This window comes from Pelophylax lessonae (genome assembly GCF_965119305.1).
Source record: "Pelophylax lessonae genome assembly, chromosome: 1".
In the NCBI taxonomy this organism is placed as follows: domain Eukaryota; kingdom Metazoa; phylum Chordata; class Amphibia; order Anura; family Ranidae; genus Pelophylax; species Pelophylax lessonae.
This window is the reverse complement of record NC_138768.1, coordinates 516,846,467-516,868,625: the sequence shown is the minus strand read 5'-3', so window position 1 is coordinate 516,868,625 and position 22,159 is coordinate 516,846,467. Positions and strand designations below refer to the sequence as shown.

Sequence of the window (22,159 nt, the reverse complement as noted above, 5' to 3'; positions counted from 1 at the left end):
GCTGCTGCGATTATTTAATTAATTACTAGTGTGCGATTTTATACATAGTTGCACTGCTACTCTCACGTTTTGTTCATTTGTTCATGTGTTCACTATTTGCACAATAAATGTACTTTTTTCCTTATACACTGATGACGTTTGACATAATCTGGATTGGTGTGGAAGATCCTGATCTGGATTAAAGATGAATGGTTCCCTATGCTGACACTATACTGAGGTTTTCATACTGGTCGCTATTGAAGGTTTATAAAGCTTCCTTCTTCCAGTGAGTTTGCATTGCATGAGGGGTTGCATGAGGGGTTGAGGAGTCAATCACAGTATAACCTTGTTTCTCCATTACGGGTGTCACCGTCCCTCTGTTTGTACTGCATCTCAGTTTGTTGGTATTGCACCATGATCTGTATTTTATTCTCCCTACATGTTGGTCCATGGACTTAACTCTGTTGGAGGAACCCTTATTTATCTGATCATCAATGTGTCTGCAGGTACCCATTTGGATGTTTACCATTAGGACGCCATTATTTTTTTCACATTTACCTTATGAACTATGGACTCATATGGACTTTGTGAAGTCTATTTCATGGATCTCGTGATAACTTTCTGGATATCACTATTTTAAGCGCTGCAATTTGGTATTTTTATTTCACTTGAGGTTTTGTGCACTTCATTTGCTAGCGGCTAGGAGTTTTGCGCTGATTTTCACTATTTTCCTGCATTCGTTTAAGGCTTTCTTCCCTTTTATTTTCACCTGGTGATCCAACCAGCAAGTCTAGTATTTTTTACTTCTTTTAACAGGCCAAGCTGTCCAGACAAGGTAGCAGTTAGAGGGTTGAGACAAACAATGCTCAGCTTTTAATCATTTATGTAAAACCTTTAGGCCCTGTTCCCTGTGCAGTGACCTGTGTTTTACCACACAGAAAGAATGCAGGTCACCACTAGGACACACGAAAAACAATAGTTTATGTGTCCTATGCAAACTGCAATGCACCTCAGAGGTGCGGTGCAGTGAGCTGCAATAAAATGTAGACATGTGGCATCGCAGCACACTGGACATGCTCACATGGCCCTGTACAACAGAACAATGCAATTTAAACAAAAGAAACCAAAAAGGGAGCTACGTTATGCGCTGAAACGCATACCACACTGCCCCCTACCATTGGCTCACTGTAGCCAAAACAGGCAGTTACCACACACTAAACCACTGTGGTTTAGTGTGTGGCAGCTGTCCATGTAATGCTATGTAAATAGGACTTTATGCCAAAAGGGAAAAAACGGTTTTGCTGTAACTGCTTTTAAATTGTTAGACCAGATGATTTAGATGGACTTCACTAACAAACTGAAGTTGAACTTCAGCTAACACTACCCTCTCCCCAGATGGACAATGCTGCTGTCCAAAGAGGTTTGCTTACTACTTCATCCAGAATGCAGACACCCTAAGACAGAAGTGTGTCATAAGCGAATAAAAAAAACTAAACTAATTGAGCCGCCACATCTGAAGGACTGGTAAGCTCCAATATATTACATTTTTGTTTTTGGGTTTAATATGGCTTTAGGCAGTATGATCCTTGTAAGTATTCTATTATTATGCAAACATAGGGGAGAACAATGGTATCACCAATTTAGAAACATAAATGTTTATAACTCTAAATGTTTCTCTCAGACCTATATATCACTCCCCAAATCCTCAAAGAGGATAAGACCTTAAGTGCCTATAGAAAACTACCACATTCTTAAATAATATCTAATAAATCTACATATATTACATTCAGATATCCACTAAACAAGTATTTTATGGTTTTAAAAAGCCAATGCACACACCATTGTTCCAGAAGTTTCCTTTGTTCACTAGCTCTAGTGTCCACGTCCCCTGTGGGTTCTCATCCCAGCTGTGGGTGGTCATAAAAGTCCATTTTCTGTAACCTGCACTGCTCATGTCATATGGTCTGTGAAGACAATTAAACATTAAGAACCTTCAACTATGACTTAACGTTCTTAAAAACATATTCTCACCTCGGGGATACCAGAACAGAACGTGTGCCCATGGGACTGGTGAGGAAAATTTCAAGGTCACCCCTCCGGGTATACCGAAGGGAAATTTGGGCCTGGACATGTTCTAAGGACAGGATATAGTTTGGAGATCCAGCGCAGGCACTGATGTTTCTGCTTACAATAAGCCCAGAAGACAGTTTCCTGTATGAGATTCAAAGAGAGAAAACTGAATCACTATTTAAAGGAAACCCTGAGGAGAGAAATAAAAGTTTTGACTTGCCATCAAGTCCCTTTCTTGAAGTACAATACGGGACAAAAGATGAAGCAATTCAGGTACGTTTGGTTATGGTGCTGCCTTTAGGAGATCGAACACAGGGGAAACAAGCCAACTATAACCACTCCTACTCCCAACATGCCTTGGTTTTGTTAACAGGCATTAGAAGAAGGAGTGGATAAAAGAGGACAGGGATTGGTGTTTTATAATGTACTTTTTTTTTTTTTCTTTATCACACAGGATCAAATAATTTAGGTACATTGGGATGTCCAAAAGCAGTCCAACTAAGGAGAGGGCAACACCGCAAACAAAAGTTAACAGGCCCAGCAAAATCCACAGGTTAACCAAAAGGGTTCTACAAAGCAGCCAGAAAAACCATATGAGCTAAGCTAGCATTAGCTAAGGCTTGAACATCAACCTGGTAAAACCTAATGAACATGTGGAAAGAAAACCCGGTGGCAGCACTTCAAAAAAAGATAAATAGGTGCCCGACTATGAAAAGCCCAAGAAGCCCATGAACTACTAAGGCTCCATTCACAGTGTATCGTTTTCAGGCATTTTTTTCAGGCGTTTTTTGCAGGTATTTGGAGGCAGGCATTGGCATCTAACAAAAACGCTTGTAATCTGCCAAAAAAGCTCATGTACTTTTTTGAGCTTCAGGCGTTTTGCGTCAGGCGACAAAACGCCCAGATGTGAACAGGGGTCGTTGAAATGAATGGGACTTTGCTTGCTGGGCATTTTGAGACTTCAGAGATGAGCGTTTTATGAGATAAAAAACGCTCAGGTGTGAACAGGGCCTAAATTATCTAGTGAAAAAGTGGTAACATTGACCTTAAAGTCATAAGCTTGAATGATGATTATGCATCTAACTAGCAACAGTGGAACAAGAAGCAGGCGGTCTCCTACAGAGGCTTTCAAGAACGACAGAGTCAGACTGCTGAAAGGGAGCTGTAGTTGGGAGAAAATAAAAAGCACCTGCCACATCCAGACAATGGAAAGAAATCTCCTTAGGTTGTTTAAAAGTAGGACAGGGAAAAGGTAGAATGGTGTCCTGGTTAAGATGAAAAGAAGAAACCACCTTTGGAAACCCTGGGGAATGTACAGGAGAAATAATGTGAGCAACACCGTGGACTCAGGCTTTCACAAAGGACTGAGAAGCAAGCAATCTGAAATTCTCTGTGGGACAAATCCAGTCTTTTCTCCAGTCTGGTTTGGATCTTGGTTTTACCTTGAGTACCATCAAGAGTCAAATCTCAGCCTTAGCATTTCTTCTTCATTGTTCTGCACCAAGAGAAATACACAGTTTGCAAGTGAGATGTTGAAAACTAGAGAAAAACTTCTCGCAAAGTCTAAGAGCATAGGGGTGACCAAATCCAAAAAGCACCCGTCTCTCAGGACTGGCTTTCAACAGCCAAGCCTTCAGAGCCAAAAACACAGAATCAGAATGGCAAACCAGTCCCTGGGACAGATCTATCCAATTGGTGAGGAGAAGACCCATGGGGAGTCTGCCAGGAGCCTAATGGAGGTCCGAGGACCCACTCCTGGGCAAGTTTAGTGGGATGAAAATCACCAGAATGATCTCCAATCTTGATGCTGAACTGGGTGAGGAAGGAGCTTTAGAGAGAAAGGCATAAGGATTAGGCTGAACTGACCTGTCACAAATGCCATTTCAATAAAGTTTTGTGGAAAAACATTTAAAAGCGCAATGCACTGACATTAGCCCGTTGGTACTGTACCATCCACTACACACGATCAGTGTGAAAAAGCCCTTAAACGTTTGTCACAGTGCTCCAAAACAAACGCGATTTTACTGTGCCTATTGTGTGCTTTTCATTGGTCATGTGAATCAAAAATCTCATCAAAAACATAACGCAGGTGATTTATTGATGTGTTCTTGCTGTGTTTTCAATGAATTTCAATAGTGAGGTGCGCTTTTTTAACTGACCAAAAATGTAGCAAGCAAAATTTTTAACACCACAACGGAGACGCAACGAATCAGTGTGAAGACATACATAGAATTTAAAGCGATGCATTTTTCTTGAGCTTTTCTTGTGCTAAAGGTGCCTATAATGACAGACAATAAATTATTTATTAAAATGTATGATATAAAAAAGTTGAATACAATTGTATATAAAAAATATATATATATTTATTTTAAAAACCTGTCATTTTCGGGTTCAGCCAAGTGCATCCTGAACTTTCGGTTTCGGCACCAAAATTTCCATTTGGTGCACCCCTAGCATAAACCCCCTGCTACCCACATTAAACACATACCAGATAGACTTCAGCCCCTGACGGACATACCCCCACTGAGTTTTTCAGGCATAGGCTTCCACCACAGTTGCACCTTAAAGCGGAGTTCCGGCCCCGGGTTCACTTACCTGTTAGAAGAAATACGTTGAAGCCATGCCCCCAGCGCCGGCCGGAGATCTTTACATGCTATACGCGGGACGTCGCAGTTTGGATCTTTGCATAGTTGTATTTTGCTTTTCTGCCAGTTTACCCTATGTTCTTAGTAAGTTTTTTTTTTTTATAAATTGGTTTGTTGGTACGGTTTTACGATATGTGCATTTTTTTCATTTCTGGATCACCTCTTATGGGCTTTACCGTATACATGTGAGGATTGGCCCTTTGATACCTGCTCCAGACCTTTGCTTGGGTGGAGTCCAGAACCATCCCCAGGTAATGGAGTCGAACAGAAGGAGACAATGCCGACTTCTGAAAATTAATGGTCCACCCGAACTCCTGAAGCATCTGAACCGTGGTTGACAGATCGCGCAACAGAGTGGCACTGGAACTCGACCTTAATAGGAGATCGTCCAGATACCCCAGGATTGCCATCCTCTGCTCCCGCAACAGGGCCAGGGCCGGAGTCAACACTTTGGTAAACACCCTTGGAGACGAAGCGAGACCGAAAGGCAACGCTACAAACGGATAGTGCTCCTCCGCGACTGCGAATCGGAGGTACCTCTGATTACCCTCGAAAATGGGGATGTGTAAATACGCATCCTTGAGGTCGATGGAAGCCAGGAAATCTCCCGGGCTCAGGGAGGCCACCACCGATCAAATGGATTCCATGCGGAACTTTTGAACCCGCACGAAGCGGTTCAGAAACTTTAAGTCCAGAATTGGGACGCACATTGCCCTCCTTTCTGGGCACCATGAACAGATTCGAGTAAAAACCCTGAAATCTGTCCCGATGTGGCACCGGGACAATCACCCCCTGGGCGAGGAGATCCTGAACTGCCCGTTGGAGATCTTGGAAACGATCTGGGGTCAAATGAAGATTTGAGGGAAAGAATCTGTCTAATGGGCGTGATCGAAATTCGATCTTGTACCCCGACTGAATGAGTTCCTGAACCCACCTGTCCTGAATTTTGGCCAGCCAAGGTTCGGGAAAACAGTGCAGACGTCCCCCCAATCCTGAAACGGGTGAGGGCGCCCCATCGGGTTGAGGCGGACTGGGTCGCCGTGTTAGAGTGGGCGGCTTTTGACTTTCCCACTCAAGGCTCCTTCTGGCCACCAGAGGCCTTGAAGGATTTGCCCTTGTCTTGTGCCTTAAAGGCACAAAAGGACCCCTGGTTAGGTTTAAAGGAAGGGCCCCGCTTACCGCGGAAAAATTTACCCTTGGACACCTGGGGCAGCAGCGTGCTTTTACCCCCAGTGACCCCCTTAACCAACTCATCCAGGGAGTCCCCAAAAAGGCGATCCCCTGCATAAGGGATGTCAGATACCGTCTTCCTGGAAGTTTGGTCAGCCGACCAGCTTTTCAACCACACAATGCAACGGATTATCACTGCGACTGCAGATAAGCGTGAGACTAAAGGGGCCTCATCCAAGGCCGCGTCACACAGGTATAAAACAGCCTGAATAATTTGGTCCACCATCTCCAGAGTAGCAGGAGGGGTGGAATCAGCCACAAGGGTGCGCCTGAGCACCTTAGTCCATTCCACCACAGCCTGAGAGACCATAACTGAGGCGAACACGGGTTTCAGCAAGGAACCCGCCACCATAAAGGAGTTGCGGGTAAGAGATTCCACCCGTCTATCCGCCGGGTCCCTAAACAATCCTCCGTGGGCATCAGAGTGGCCTTGTTTAACCTGGATACCGTGTGGTCCACCTTAGGGGCCACAGACCAGTGCGAATCAGTCAAAGACGCAAAAGGATAACGGTACTGGAACCGCTTAGGCACCACAAAATTGCGCTTTAAATTGCGCCATTGCTCATTCACCGTTTCGTGAAACTCAGCGGGACAGGGAAATACCTGAACCGACTTTTGGGTTCTGCGGGTCCCAAAGAAAGACTGCTTACCCGGCGGGTGGGGCTCATCCTCAAAATGTAGTGTATCTTTAACAGAACTAATGAGCGCAGACATCGCAGCACGTTCCCTGGCCGACCCGGAGGGGGAGTCCTCCCCCTCCTCCTCCTCCTCCCCTTCCGACTGAGAAGACTGAGACCCCTCAGGAGATACACTGTCCATGGCAACCATATCTAGCTCTGAATCAGAAGATTGAGAAAGCCTGGGCCTTTTCTTAGAAGCCCGCTCAGACATCAACAAATCCACTTTAGACGCTAAAGTCGCAAGTGCAGCAGTAAGGAAGCCCATCGCAGAGGCTTCAGGAGTACCTGAACCCTCCACCAGAGCTGGGGGGAATTTGCTGTCCTGGGACTCCATAAAAACCCACTTAGAAATATTATGGCACTGGCCCTTTAAATCAGCAATAGCGGCAGTTCCCACCGCAAAGCACCGCAATTAGACAGCCTGTGCTACTAAACACAAACTAATATAACTGCCAGCAAGGATATTTTTCCAGAAAAACAGCAGAAAAGCCCCCCAGAAGTGTCCCCATACAAACCGCGCTGCCAGCTCGATCTTAATGCCTGGAGAAAGGAAATGATGTCACGCCACTCGAGGCCGAACATGGTACTGAGCCAACAGAAAATGGTTGCCAATGTAAGTCTATAGGGAGGCTCCAGGGAAATGGCAGAAGAGCACATGGGAACAAACATTGCCACACTAAAGATGGCGCCCGAAAGGGTGGCAATTCACTACAGGGAAGAAGGCTGCTGCCCTCACATGAAGCCGAACAGCCTGCCCACACCCAAAATGGGGGCCCCGAGGTTTTTACACCGCTGCGGCCTCCACACACGTCTGTACCCCAACGTTGCACAAGCACTACCAAGGGACTCCGGGACCCCCGCAAACCCCCCACACCGCAGCATGACCGCAATAGCACCCCCGCATGGACCGTGAGGGACACACGGGAACCATACATACAGACATGAGGGGGATATCACAGACTCCAAACAGACTGCCATCCCCATAACAGAGGCCCCACATACACCCCCCGACAGATATAGATAGAGGGGTAGCATGGTACTCACCGATCCAGTGAAGGCGTGGGTGCCGCTGCATGACAGGAAGCCGTCAGCCAAACAGGACGCTAGCAAAACGCAGCGTACTACAGTTGAGTCATCCTAGTGAAGTAGCCACTCCGCAGGCTTTGTCCCTGAGGACAGGGACAGGTCGTTTGTGAGGCCTGGGCGTACGCATAGCCTGCTAAACGCTCGATGACGGGCTGGGATTCCGTAAGGCTCTAGGATAACCAGTCCGATTCCTAGCTCCGCGAACGCTGTAGTCTTCCGAAGCCTGACTAACTAAGCGCAGGAACAAATAAAAAGCTATCAGTGTAAAGAAAACACAGAAGAAAACAGAAGAAAAAGGCTGAGACTGTAGCCCCAGCTAAGAGAAGCCTGCCTACTCCGGACTAGGCAAAAGACAAACTGAATTGGGAATGCTGCTAGCAGGGGGGGTATTGGACCAGAGGGACAGCCCCCTATAGGTGTGTCTATGCAAAGCTTTTTGTGAATGTTTCTAACAAAATCTTCTGCCTAGCTTATGTGACGGTGGTGGGTATCAGACCCCTGGCCTTCTTATCCAACTCATGACCAAGGACCAGGCAATCTCACACCCTGCCGTCACTTGCGTAACAATGCCACTCTCAGCCGCACACCACAATCTAAATGCCAGAAGACAGAGCGATTGTCACCGGGCTAATTAAACAATTAACCCTTTCTCTGCCACCACCGCTTCGTTTGAGCCCAGCGGACACTCGTAATTTTAGAAATGCCAATTATGACTTTAGAATAATCGTCTGTAACACACACTGTCACCACAGACAGGAATGTTCAGAGGCTTTATTCTATACAGTAGCGCTCTTCAAGAGACAGGTTCTTGGGTTAGCTTGCGTTAAGAGCTTAGAAGCAAGATTAACACTTTTCAAAATAAGGTTTAATTATAAAAAGGTTTAAATTGGCGCAAATAAAAATATTTACAGAAAAATGGGTTACAAAGAAACAGAGACACAATTCAGCAATTTAGAAAAATTAGGATAAAGAATTAGAAATTGGAATACTTGCAGTTCACGTCCGTGTATTATTAGAGTTTCAAAGCTGAGCATGTGTGATCGGTTCTCCCACTTGTGCGATGTAACTTCTTTGATTTTAAAATGAGAACTAAGAAACTCATTAGCTTCTCTCTTTTTTCTCTGACCCGCATGGGGTGTCACCAGAGGTCCTTGACCAGTAAACACTGGGGCCATGGGCGGCCCTGAGGCTCAGAAAATGCCAAGACACCTCCCGTTTAGACAGATTTATAACGGAATTCATATTTTGAAATATGTAATGGTTACCTTCTTTAAACTGCTAGTCCCTCACTCAGCAAGTGATTTGCCTTCAAACGATACCAAATATGAATATTTTTTATCATACAGGGAATATCTTAATCGCTCTTTTCTATTCCATGTGCAATAGGGGGATCATGCATGGTCTCATTTCGTTCAGTATTTTATTTGGCATTCAAATATATACTTTCTAGAGACATATCTTGGTTGTGTTTACAATTATGAATTTGTGTGTGAATGTATTACAGTTCTAATGGCCAGCTGGGCAGTGTGGTATTTACAACCCAGCCTGGTCAGTCTTAATGGCTTGCTCGTTTATGGCTTTACAACCTGGACTGCCATCTGCCAGGTGTCCTGTCTGCGGAGATAAGGTTTGCTGTGAAGTAGCTCTTTTGAAGCTTGCATACTAATGTTAAGTGACCCAGGGAGTTAATTAGCTCGAGGAGGGGGCTGGGTGAATCAGTGATCTCTGGTCTACCTGTTATGGCTGCTTTAAACAAAATGGTTGCCTGACAAAATGGTGTCCCAGCGCACAATACCATTATACCTCCCCCTTTTGTGGGTGCATAGGAGGGGACTGCAATTTCCCTCCTGACACAACTGACTCTTGCAGCTCGGCTTGTCGCGACAAAGGGGCCGCCTTTCTTATGCTGGTTGGCATATGCTACTTTCATGGGGAGCAGCTTCCGGCTCAGATAGAGGATCAGATTTTCCTCCCCTTTCGCATCCCTCTGGCCTAGGGCTGCATCTGGCCCAAAGGTAATGGCATAGGGTTGTGCCGGGACTGGGCGTTTAAATTCCGGGCCCCATGTCCCAGGTGCACGGCCAGTACCTCCGTCAGGACCTTCTGACACCCGGGCGTCAAGGATGCCAGTTTAACCAGGGTACCGTTGGGTTGGTCAGTCACGGGTTCAGCTGAGCCTCTATAGTTGCACCCCAGCATCCTCCTGTGGCCAGCTGTACACAGGAATGATGTAACCAAAGTTGTGGTTTGAGGAGTAGGCCACGTCCTGGTAGCCCCAGTTCCAGATCTCTGGGTGCCTACTCCTCCCTGCTGTTCCCAGTACCAAACCGCTGACATGTCCATCTGACAGTTACTATGCAGAACTGTCAAACTAGGCCGTGCCAGATTGTTTAGGACTGCTGACAGGAGCCCTGGGTGTTCCACCCAGACAGGGCCAAACAATACCAGGCCCCTAAGGCAGGCCACTGCACAAGGTTCGACCTCTCCTCGTAGATTACACGTGACCCTTAAGGAGGTGTCTGATGCATTTCTAACCCCATCTAGCATTGCCATAGACGCAGTTAAGCCACATGGGGTGGGGAAGGCTGGCTTGTCCTGAGCCTTCCAGGTTAGAGGGTTTGGTCCAAGCCCCCGACTAAGGTTCAAGATGGTTGGACAGCGGGTACCAGCAAGCTGCTTTGACACCTCATGGTTCCTGGGCACGGGGTAGGCCACAATTGCAGGGCTGGCATTCAGCCTGCTAAAGGCTCCACAAAGCCTTCTCTCTGTCTCCTGTTCCCCATCGGCCTGCGCCTCCTGTGAGACACAGGAGAGGTTGCAGGTATGGGGGGAGCAGACACCAAGGCACCCACCTAGTGGACGTCAGGGTGTGCCCTCCCAGGGACTCCAATATCTCTGACGCGGCACGTTGTAAGCACTGCCAGCAGCATAGATACCTGGAGGGAGAAAGGTGGTTTCAGCTGAAGGCCCAAACCCACTCCCTGAGTGTCAACAATGTCAGCGTCAGCAAAGACACCTGTCTTTCCCAGTTCAGGGGTACTGCCTTTGCCCCTGGCATGTGCTCTGCTAGGATGGGGTGTAAGAATCAGGTTAGGCCACAGACCATAATGTGTTACCCCAGGCCTGGCCCTCCTGATCTCACAGGGATCCTTACAAAACAGATCAAGTGACACATTCAATACATGTCTGTGAGGTTGACTGGACACAATGAGCAGCTGGTTAATCTCTTCAGTCCCCAGGCCCCCTGCCTGTTGGCCTGTCACACCTATCTGCTCACTGTCCCAGTCAAGCTGTTGTGTACTCTTCTCAGCAGGGGGCCAATCGGTTCCACTCCTGAGTTGTTTGAGAGCCTGGTTGATCTGCAGAGCTGGCTTACAGGCGGAACTACAAGTCCCAGCCAGCTGTCCTGTGGCGAACAATGACAGCTGCTGAGGCTTAACAGAGGTGGAGTCTACTGGGTCAGAACAGGGAGAGGGCACAGAGACCTCCTCCTTCTCTTCTGCGACCAGGGCCTGCATCTTCGCTGCCTTTTTAGCACTGCGAGGGACCACCAACATTGGCAAAACATCATTAGCGTTATCATTAGCATCATCATTTTCCCCATCATTAGCATCATCATTTTCATCATCATTAGCATCATAATTTTCATCATCATTATCAGCATTATTAAAGCATACCCCAGGTAACTTCACAGGCAAGGGGGTCTCCTTTCCTTCTTCAAAAGATGGAGGACCTGGTAATTCAACGCTACCCTTCCCCTCCCCCTGTCCATCCATAGGTTGCCCAGACATTACCCCAACATCTGCACACAGTACCTTGTTAAGTCCAGAGAGTTCAGTGGAGGCATCAAGGGTGCTCTTAGCAGGGGTGTAGTAAGAAACAGGGGACCTAAATCGGCACCCAACAAAACAGCTGTGGGGATTTCCTCAGAGACTCCCACCTCCCTCATCCCACTCCCAGCACCCCAATCAATGAAAACATGGGCACAGGGTACTTGTGAGCGGGTCCCCCCCAACTCCAGTGAAGGTAAAAAACTTTCCAGGGATGATGTCCCTTCTTCTTATCACTTCTGGTCTGACCAAGGTGACTTCAGCTCCTGTGTCCCGGAAACCAGTTACAGTCCGGTTGCCCACGGTGACGGGCTGCAAGTTGTTCGGCGGTCACCCGGGATCTCCTGCGGACAAACAGCACTGAGGAAGAGTTGCTGGACGGCTGACCAGGTTATGTCATCTGCTTCTTCTCAGGGCACTGTGTCCTGAGATGTCCAGCTTTCCCACAGGTGTAGCATCTGCGGGTGTCAGTTGCAGTTGAGGTGACACCAGAGACTGCAGGTGCTGGTTGCTGGGGAACTAAGGCTCATAGGTGCAGGAGGGGTTGCCATGGTCAATTTCCGTCCTTTCGCGCCATACAGAGGAGCCTTGCGATGGTCAGATACCCGAGTGTGGATGTAGGTATCTGCTAGTTCTGCTGCTGCTTGGGCAGAGACTGGCTTCCGTTCCAACACAAACTATCTGAAGTCTGTAGGACCGTTCCAACACAAACTGTTTGACGTCTGTAGGACAGATATGTAATGCCCCGTACACACGTACCGATTGTCGGCCGTAAAGATTCGGCCGACGACCGAACGGCCGATTGTAGGCTTGTTAGTATGATGCTTCCGACAGCCGACATCGCACTTTCGGCCGAAAAGAATCTGTCGTGCAAGCATTAAAATTTTTGTTGGCCAACACCAGAACGGCCGATTGTTCGCCAGTCAGTACAGAATTCGGCCGACAGACAGCAGATTTGCAAGACTGGGCATGCTCAGAAAAGAAAAAAGACCAGGAAAGTTAACCATCACATGACATCACTTCTGCAGTCAGCTGTTGTTTGCCGACAAAATTCGTATGCAGTCTTTTGCAGTTTTCAACAGACACGACAGCCCTGGACAAAAGACGGCCGATCGTTCGGCTGACGATCGGTACGTGTGTACGGGGCTTTAGAGTTGATCTCCAATCATGAGATCCTCCAGGGATGAAATGGCGTTCAAGCCTTTAGTCCACTGCCGGAATGTGGTGCGTATGCGGCTTACCACATCCATATAGGAGTCCCCAGGCCCCTTTTGCAGGGACCTAAATCGCTTCCGGTACACTTCCGGGGTCAGCTGGTACTTTTGGATGATTGCAGCCTTTATGGCCTCATAATCACCATCCTGTGCTGTTGGCAATTCGACCTAAGCGTCCAGGGCCTTGCCTCGCAGCCCTGGCGTCAGGTACCGGGCCCACTGTGCTTGGGGCAGATGGTACTGACGGCAAGTCTTCTCAAACGACAGTAGATACACATCAATGTCACTGTCCTTTTCCATAACTGCAAATTTGGCTGCCTGGCTTATAAGCAGAGAGGTGTCCCTGTGTTCTAGGGATCCGAGGTTCTGCGGCTGGAGCTTAGCCATCTCCCGTTCGTGCCGATGATTAGCCTCCCTCTCCGCAACCTCTCTCTCAGCCGCAGCCTGCCGTTCCAGAAACTGCAGGTACGCCATAGGATCCATTTCCTTGACACGTTGCAGTGTTTCCTGCATTTGAGGAGAGTCTATGCTGGTCGCAGGCAAGCGGGGGCTGGTCTGCTCATGCTGTGGCTGGGGGTTGACTTCCAGTGATACTCCAGTGTCAGTCTCTGCTGGCCAATCCTGCGCGGCCATTCCTGAATCACTGGGCTCTGAAGTAACGGAAGCCTCTTCTTCTGGTTCCGCCAGATTTTGGCTTGCCTGGATATCATGCTCCTGCAGGGCATGAATCATTCCTTCACGATTTTTGCCACTGACGTCAAGTCCTCTAGATGTGCACTCAGTAGTCAGATCACTTTTGCTCATTTTTTTTATATTCCTATAAACCAGGCATGTTTGCAAGCAGAAAAGATAGAACAGATAGCTTTTTAAAAACAAAAAAAATATGCACCAGCTTGTCTCTAAGGACTGCTTTCCACAACCGTTACAATCCTTCAGTGCAGAGCCAATTCCTAACAGTGCACTGAATGCTCTTAAATGCAAGACTATCCCACGTACGCTGCCAGCCAATATGTGACGGTGGCAGGTATCAGACCCCTGGCCTTCTCATCCAACTTGTGACCAAGGACCAGGCAATCTCACACCCTGTCATCACTTGAGTAACAATGCCACTCTCAGCCGCACACCACACCACAATCTAAATGCCAGCAGACAGAGCGATTGTCACCGGGCTAATTAATTAACCCTTTCTCTGCCACCACTGCTTCGTTTGAGCCCAGCGGACGCTCGTAATTTTAGAAATATCAATTATGACTTTAGAATAATCGTCTGTAACACACACTGTCACCCGCAGACAGGAATGTTCAGAGGCTTTATTCTATACAGGAGCACTCTTCAAGAGACAGGTGTGTGATCGGTTCTCCCACTTGTGCGATGTTACTTCTTTGATGTTAAAATGAGAACTGAGACACATCAGTTTCTCTCTTTTTCTCTGACCCGCAGGGGGTGTCACCAGAGGTCCTTGACCAGTAAACACTGGGGCCATGGGCGGTCCTGAGGCTCAGAAAATGCCAAGACACCTCCCGTTTAGACAGATTTATAACGGAATTCATATCTTGAAATATGTAATAGTTATCTTCTTTAAACTGCTAGTCCCTCACTCAGTAGGTGATTTGCCTTCAAACGATACCAAATATGAATAGTTTTATCATACAGGGAATATCTTATCACTCTTTTCTATTCCATGTGTGATAGGGGGATCATGCATGGTCTCGTTTCGTTCAGTATTTTATTTGGCATTCAAATATATACTTTCAAGAGACATATCTTGGCTGTGTTTACAATTATGAATTTGTGTGTGAATGTATTACAGTTCTAATGGCCAGCTGGGCAATGTGGTATTTACGACCCAGCCTGGTCAGTCTTAATGGCTTGCTCGTTTATGGCTTTACAACCTGGCCTGCCATCTGCCAGGCGTCCTGTCTGCGGAGATAAGGTTTGCTGTGAAGTAACAGCTCTTTTGAAGCTCGCATACTAATGTTAAATGACCCAGGGAGTTAATTAGCTTGAGGAGGGGGCTGGGTGAATCAGTGGTCTCTGGTCTACCTGTTATGGCTGCTTTAAACAAAATGATTGCCTGACAAAATGGTGTCCCAGCGCACGATACCATTACAGCTTACTCCTGTGGATAAGAGGTCAATACCCATAAGTGAAGACTGCATGAGTGGGCGGCAACTGTCAGAGGACGTAAGAGAATTTTTTTTTTTTTTTTTGCAAAAAATACGTGTCTCACCACTTTAAATATGGCACTACAGGTCCCAGCTAACACTACAGCAGGAAGGAGGGGTCACATACAACCCCGGAGACTCACCACACCGTACAGAGTGAGGGCCACTAGCATCAGTCAAGCCTGTTCCATGCCGTTCTGAGAGGAATTAGGAAGGCCGTGTCACCACTAGAGGCCCCCGCCGCACACCACTCCATAGGACTACAGAAAAATGGCCGCCCATAGACTTCTATGGAAGTTTCCAGAACATGGCCACCGAGTGCAATAGAACGAGGCTACAATAAAATGGAGGCACCACGGGAGCATGTACAAACATACTAGTCAGCAAGGTGGGGGGAGCTTACTAGGGACCCCCCACCAGGACAAAAAAGCATGCCACACTCCGCCACAGGGAACAGCCACACTCCGCTCCCAGCCCCTACCAGTCACAGCTCCCCATACACATTCCTCACCACCAGCACTGCCTCCGGTTGGGAGGGGGGAGGGATAATTAGCACGGAGGCCCTTTTTTTAAATGGGGTACCAGAAGAGTTGGAAGGTCACAGGAGGGACCGACCACCTCAGATTGGGCCCGTTTCTACCCAAAGTTTCCAAGAGGAGAAGAAAGGGGGAACAAGTTACTCACTACAACTTTGGAGCCCGTGCGGGCACCACTCCAGGCAGAACTCCCCATCTTGGTATGGGGGGAAGCTGCGGGCCAGGGGTACGCTGCGACTCAGGCTGCAACTCGGTTATGTGCGTCCTTGCGAGGTGTTCCACTCGCCGCACAGCCCCCGTCCAGTGCGGCTATGTCGCAGCCCACTGAGCGCGGAGCTACAGTCTGCACGCACTAGCTGGCCAGACTGGGGGGACTGTAAAGCCCCGTACACACGTACTGATTGTCGGCCGTAAATATTCGGCCGACGACCGATCCGCCGATTGTAGGCTTGTTAGTATGAAGCTTCCGACAGCCGACAGCGCACTTTCGGCCGAAAAGAATCTGTCGTGTAGACATTAAAATTTTTGTTGGCCAACACCAGAACGGCCGATTGTTCGCCAGTCAGTACAGATTTCGGCCGACAGACAGCAGATTTGCAAGACTGGGCATGCTCAGAAAAGAAAAAAGACAAGGAAAGTTAACCATCACATGACATCACTTCTGCAGTCGGCTGTTGTTGGCCGACAAAATTCGTGTGCAGTCTTTTGCAGTTTTCAACAGACACAACAGCCCTGGACAAAAGATGGCCGATCGTTCGGCCGACAATCGGTACGTGTGTACGGGGCTTTAGGATCTAAAATATCCAGTGTGTCACCCAGTCCAGCAGTTGATTGAAGTTCTCACAGGAACAGCTTGATTGTAGAAGGAAAAAAAAAAAAAAAAAAAAGGAAAAAATGTTGTTTAACCACTTAAGGACCGAGCCTATTTTTGACACATTTTGTTTACAAGTTAAAATCAGTATTTTTTGCTAGAAAACTACTTAGAACCCCCAAACATTATATATATTTTTTTAGCAAAGACTCTGGCGAATAAAATGGCGGTCATTGCAATATTTTTTGTCACGCAGTATTTGCGCAGCGGTCTTTCAAACGCCATTTTTTTTGGGCAAAATTAGATTTCACTGCATTTAAAAAAAAAAAACTAAACAGTAAAGTTAGCCCATTTTTTTGTATATTGTGAAAGCTGTCAGGCGGAGTAAATCGATACCCTGTTACGGTTTAAAATTGCGCACACCTGTGGAATGGCAACAAACTACGGTCAGTAAAAATCTCTATAGGCGACACTTTAAAAATGTTTAAAGGTTATCAGTTTAGGGTTAGAGAGTAGCTCTTTTTTAGCTGCAATAATTTTTATTGTGAGAGTAGCTCTTTTATTAAATTATTGCTCTCGCTCTGGCGATCGCGGCGATCCCTCACACGTGTGGTTTGAACAGCGATTTAATTTGGGGGCACGACTTCCGTATACGTTTTCTTTCGTGCGCGAGCTCACGGCTACAGTTAAAATTATTACTTTATGGAGTGATCGGGGGTCTAAAAGAACCTAAACCCTCTCCACTGCACTTAAATGTATTCAAAATGCCGAAAATAGCATTTTTGAATACAGTCACTTTTTTTTTTTTTAAATCTATAATATTTATTTAAGAAAATATCATTTAACAAAGAAACATATCAAACTAGGAATCAAAAGGGGAACACCAAGGGGAAGCAAAGGTGCACAGTACATCAGGTGCAGGAGGGGACAAGTACAATAAGGCACTAGTAAATGTAGTAATAAACATTCAATACAGTCACTTTTTAAATTTGGCGCCTTTAGCAGCCGATTAAACCCGGACTTGACGTCATGGACGCCACCCCCGATTTACGTCATCGGAGACCCGATCGAAGTCGCATCCAGCTTTGATTGGGAATCCAACCAGCCAGCGGACGCGCCGGCTGGTTGCTCAGGTCTCCGATGGGACGGGAGACCCGGGCGAGCCGCAGAAGGTGGTGGGAGGGGGGGGGGGACGTCCCCTCCCGCTTGCTGGGGTAACGATCGAGCAGCTCCAGAGCCGCATCGGTCATCAACGCCTGAAAGCTGACCACCAACTCTAAATAAAATGGTACCAGGATGATGCCTCTAGTTGCAGGCATCACCCCGTTACAGCCACTTATTGCAGCCGACCGAAGGGCTACGTCGATTTGCGGTAAGTGGTTAAAATTGAGAAAAAATGCCAGGACCAGATATCCCAGCAGGGAGCTAGGTCTTTACTCCTAGGCAGAAAAAAACTGACGTCCTAGAGTAGGAAGTGGGAGTATACCCCCTGGGACTACCCATGGGCGTGATCAAAGTCTTTGTTAACTCTTTTCCATCTAGTGTCCTACACCTAGGAAGAGCAGCATAACCCAACGGTCAATGAACGAAAGAGAAACGTCAAATATTTTTTCATTTATATAAATGAAAATCATTATAAAAACCGCAGATGTGATCAAATACCACCAAAAGAAAGCTCTATTTGTGGGGGAAAAAAGGACATAAATTTTGTTTGGGTACAGCATTGCATGATTGCGCAATTACCAGTTAAAATCATGCAGTGCCAAATTGCATAAAATGGCCAGGTTATTAAGACAGTAAAACCTTCCAGTCTAGAAGTGGTAAAATGCAATACTTACCCACGTTTATGGGCTATTACAATGTTGTTCAGCCTTTTACACATTTGTCTGGTTATGACCGTACAGTTATGTAAGCGCCTGAGGAGGGTTTCCCTTTTGCTCTCCTTGATGAAAGCCCTCTTCAATTGAAGGTCATTCAGTGTTTCCTAGATAGCTGGTATAGGCATACCCCCAAAACTTCACCCTACGCAAAAAATAGACGATTGCTTATCTCACGCCCCACTTACTAAGAGGATAATTATGCTCCTTTGTTATCTACCTATCGAGGAATTACAGTGTAGTACTTTGACTTGCCCTATTTACTAGTATGTATAACCTACTGACTTGCCTTATGTACTAGTATATATAACCTATGGTTACTGATATATGTACTGTACTGATTACAGATCTAAACCTGAACCTTCTGATCCTTCTGTTATCCCCTTTTTATTTTTCCAGTGTATTTGGGTAGCAACAAAAAATCTAATAAAGATTAAGCATAAAATACAAAAACTTAGTCACTGACCCAGATCAAGCATGCTGCAAGATAAGTCAGGGCAGTCAGTACTCTTTAATCTGCATTCTCATTCAAGGTCTGTGGTTTTGAATATACTCAGGCTGTTGGATCAGAATCACAGCCAGGCAACTACAATTTTCTGATAAGATAATTTTCAGTGTTTAAACCATCCGTTTTCTTATTTAAAGTGAAAATTTGTAGCATTTGTAATGGATTAAGATTAAAATTGTTTAAAAAATTACTTGTAAAAACTTGTCACGAAAATTACTCTTTTACAGCATAGGTAAAATTGGTTGACTCCACAACTAGCTAAAAAAAAAAATGTTTTTCGAGAAATCTTGGAGACCATCAGCTTTTCAGCTTCTGGACAATTATCTGTAAAACAGATTCTAGATGAAGCGCTGCTCAGGACCTGGAGGATCGGTCATTATATGACAAACTAAAGTTGAATGTAAATCCATTATTTACTTTCTGCATTCAACCAGTTCAGGCAACACACCTCAACAGAAAAGTGGTTTGTATCTGGCTGCCTTGTTTTCCAAATCTCTACAGTCAAAAATGCAGGCCTATCTTTTTCCTGATTTTGAGCATCGTCTTCAGTAGATGAAAAGGCTGCAGTTCCGCCAAGTAGCAATGTGATGCGCTCTCTAAGAATGCAGATGTTTTACATTAAGTGTAGGACATCAGCATGAATATAAATGTATATATACAAACACACAGTAAATTTATATACATACCTGATTTTTAGACCTTCCATAAAAATGGCAGTGCCCTTTACCGGTGTATTAAAAGTTTTAACCAGGATTTCATTTCTGATACCACTGTCACTGAACATAGAAGCACTGGGTATTATTAGAGGAAAGGTTTCCTCTGGAGTATATGTGCCTTAGATTTGTCTTTTTAGAAGTCCCAATATATATTGGTTTGGATCAGAGTATTGACGTGGCTTATTGTAAAATATATGACCACACCTTTGCAGGGAGATTTACATATTATATTTGTTAAGGACTTCGGAGTTTGCCACTCTTGTTAAACACTGAAATTGTGAAGCATATATCTGCACAAAAGAAGTTTGAAGAAACCATTTACGTGTACCTCCCATTTAGGTAGTGAGAGGTACATGTAGAATAGTATAAATGCATGACTAAGCTCACGTATTGGAGCGCTTCTCCAAATTGGTGGTTTCTGCCTACATGTATGCACTCCAGCAATGACTGCACAGCATTTTTCAGGGCTGGTTTTCTGAGGCCAACAAATACAGACCCTGTGTTATGCCAAATACGATGCTTGTGGTAAGATGGCCACCTGTCATCTTAATTGTCTGGATTTGAAAGCTAGCTGAACAAAATTATAACATTTCAGCTATGAGTTTTTGCCCCACTCTATCCTTCCTTCCACTCTGTGGTTCCCAGGCTCTCCTGCTCCTCCCAGGAGCCAAACTAGAGCCTTTAGGATGGCGAGAGAGAAATCAAGGAACATCTGTGCCCTGATCTCCTCGGTTGTGTGTTAAGCCAGAAATGTGCAGCTCTAAGCATTCCAAAACCTGGCTCAAATGCAGAGTGCACAGCAAATCAAGCACAGTGCTGTGCTTGATCAGCTGTAGCAGAGGGCAGGTAAGATATCAAAGGTCTAATAAACCCCTAATGTCTCCATAAAGAGTACCTGCCACCTGCCCAATGCAATCACATAGGGGCCACCCTGTGATAGCAATAAAGTTAAATGAAAAATATTAAAAATATAAATTTATTTAAAAAAAATAAATAAATACATGCAACTACATCACCCTGCACAGACCCACAAATGCAAACAAGCGTACAGGGTGTACACATGTATGTAAACTGGGACCGTGCCACGTTGTATATTGTTGCAAACATCAGAGTGACAGCAAAAATTCTGGGGCCATCATTTATGGTTTACTCTAAACTGATGAGCAAAAAAGGCATTTAAAGGCTTTTTTTCCATTTATTAGTTTCCAGTACTGTAATTTTTTACCATTTCGTAGGCGTATGCAGGTTTGAGACCTGACATATTTGGCCTCTATTTACTGTACTAAAACCTGTCTGCAACTTGCCCCAACTTTGTGTGGTGGTCTCGGGCTTCCCAGTGAACAGGAGAACTGGGAAACAGCGGCGGGAGGGGCCTCCCTTCCACTCCCTGTAAAAGTGATCGGGCAGCTGTAGAGCCACTTAGATCACTTTTACAGTAAAGGCCTTTGCCAGTTGCAAATTTTGTTACCAAGATCATGTTTGCAACTGCAGTTGTACTTTTGGTCGCCATTACAAGTACGGGTCTTCATTGGAAAGAATGGTGATGTCACACCTATGAGTTGTGATACCAAAAGATAAAAAAAAACTGACGCTTTGTGCATTGCCATATTTGGCGGTAATGAAAGGTAATCTGTGACAATATTAGTTTTAAATGGCACCCCAAACGCACCACACGGAACAGACAGGGAAGCAAATATCCATGGAGCCCAGTGTGACACCTTTAAAAAAGCAAAGCCAGCAAACCCCCTAACAATCAATCCCTTTTCATTTATACCGCTAAAAAGCACAATGTTACAAGGAGGTATTTAAATAAAAAAAAAATATTGCAGAAACGCTGCGCATACAAATAGTAGACAAAAAAGTCACCATTAGGTAATTTTAGACAAGGACCATGTGGTAAAACAGATTATTATTTCAACAATCTATAGCGCTAGATAATAAATAAGTGAATACATTTTTTTATGGTAGCAAATGTTTCTAATATACATATATAGAAAACACAATACTGACTGAGGGCTGTTTACAATGTTGACCTCACATCTTCTCTGAGGATGCGTCATTTCCCACTTCTGGGCAAGATCTACCATTTTCCCAGCATCCAAAAGTCCATAACCATAATGACGACTCACTAGAGAAAAAATAAACAGAGCCCAATACTGAATAATATACTCTCTCAGTCAACAATTTTCCACATGCTGTATGCTCTACTTTATTCTCTTTCCAACACTTGAAATCTTGCCTATGTGGAATATATAATCACTTTTCAAATACACATATGCATTGCTGGAATGCTCACAATTTAAAGCTGAACTCCAGACAGATATAGGGGAAAATGTAATGAAGCCCTGTAATAATTTATGCAGCATTTAAGTGGTTGTAAACCTATGAAAAGAAAAATGAACAAAGCATATCCTCATATAGCATGTACTTGACTTAGTCCATAGCACCTGATTTGGATACCGCCTGCTTTCTCCTTCCTCTGCAACCTGCATAAGTCACTTCTAAAAGTATTTTCCAGATACCAGGCAATCATTGAGGACAGTCCAGGACAGGCAATCCTCTAGGACAGGGATCCCCAAACTACAGCCCTCCAGCTGTTGTGAAGCTACACGTCCCATAAGGCATTGTAATACTCAGACATTCATAGACATGACTAGGCATGATGGGAATTTTAGTTCCTGAACAACTGGAGGGCCATAGTTTGCAGACCCCTGCTCTAGGAAACACCAGGTCATTTATTTCCATTAGCTGAAGTCAGTCACTTCAATGGGCTAATAGCATTAATATGCAGTACTGTGCACAAGTTTAGGCA

At 45.6% G+C, this 22,159-nt stretch overlaps 1 protein-coding gene across 1 annotated transcript in view; it reads right to left on the bottom strand.

Moving 5' to 3' along the window:
• The window catches only part of PCSK4 (proprotein convertase subtilisin/kexin type 4), a gene marked incomplete at both ends in the record, with an annotated part of 193,199 nt that overhangs the window by 36,931 nt on the left and 134,109 nt on the right, over positions 1–22,159 (bottom strand). Inside the window, 3 exons of the mRNA XM_082247179.1 lie at positions 1,819–1,943; positions 2,011–2,190; positions 21,358–21,475. Coding sequence (XP_082103305.1) covers positions 1,819–1,943; positions 2,011–2,190; positions 21,358–21,475 — 423 coding nt within the window. The remainder of the gene's footprint in view (positions 1–1,818; positions 1,944–2,010; positions 2,191–21,357; positions 21,476–22,159) is intronic.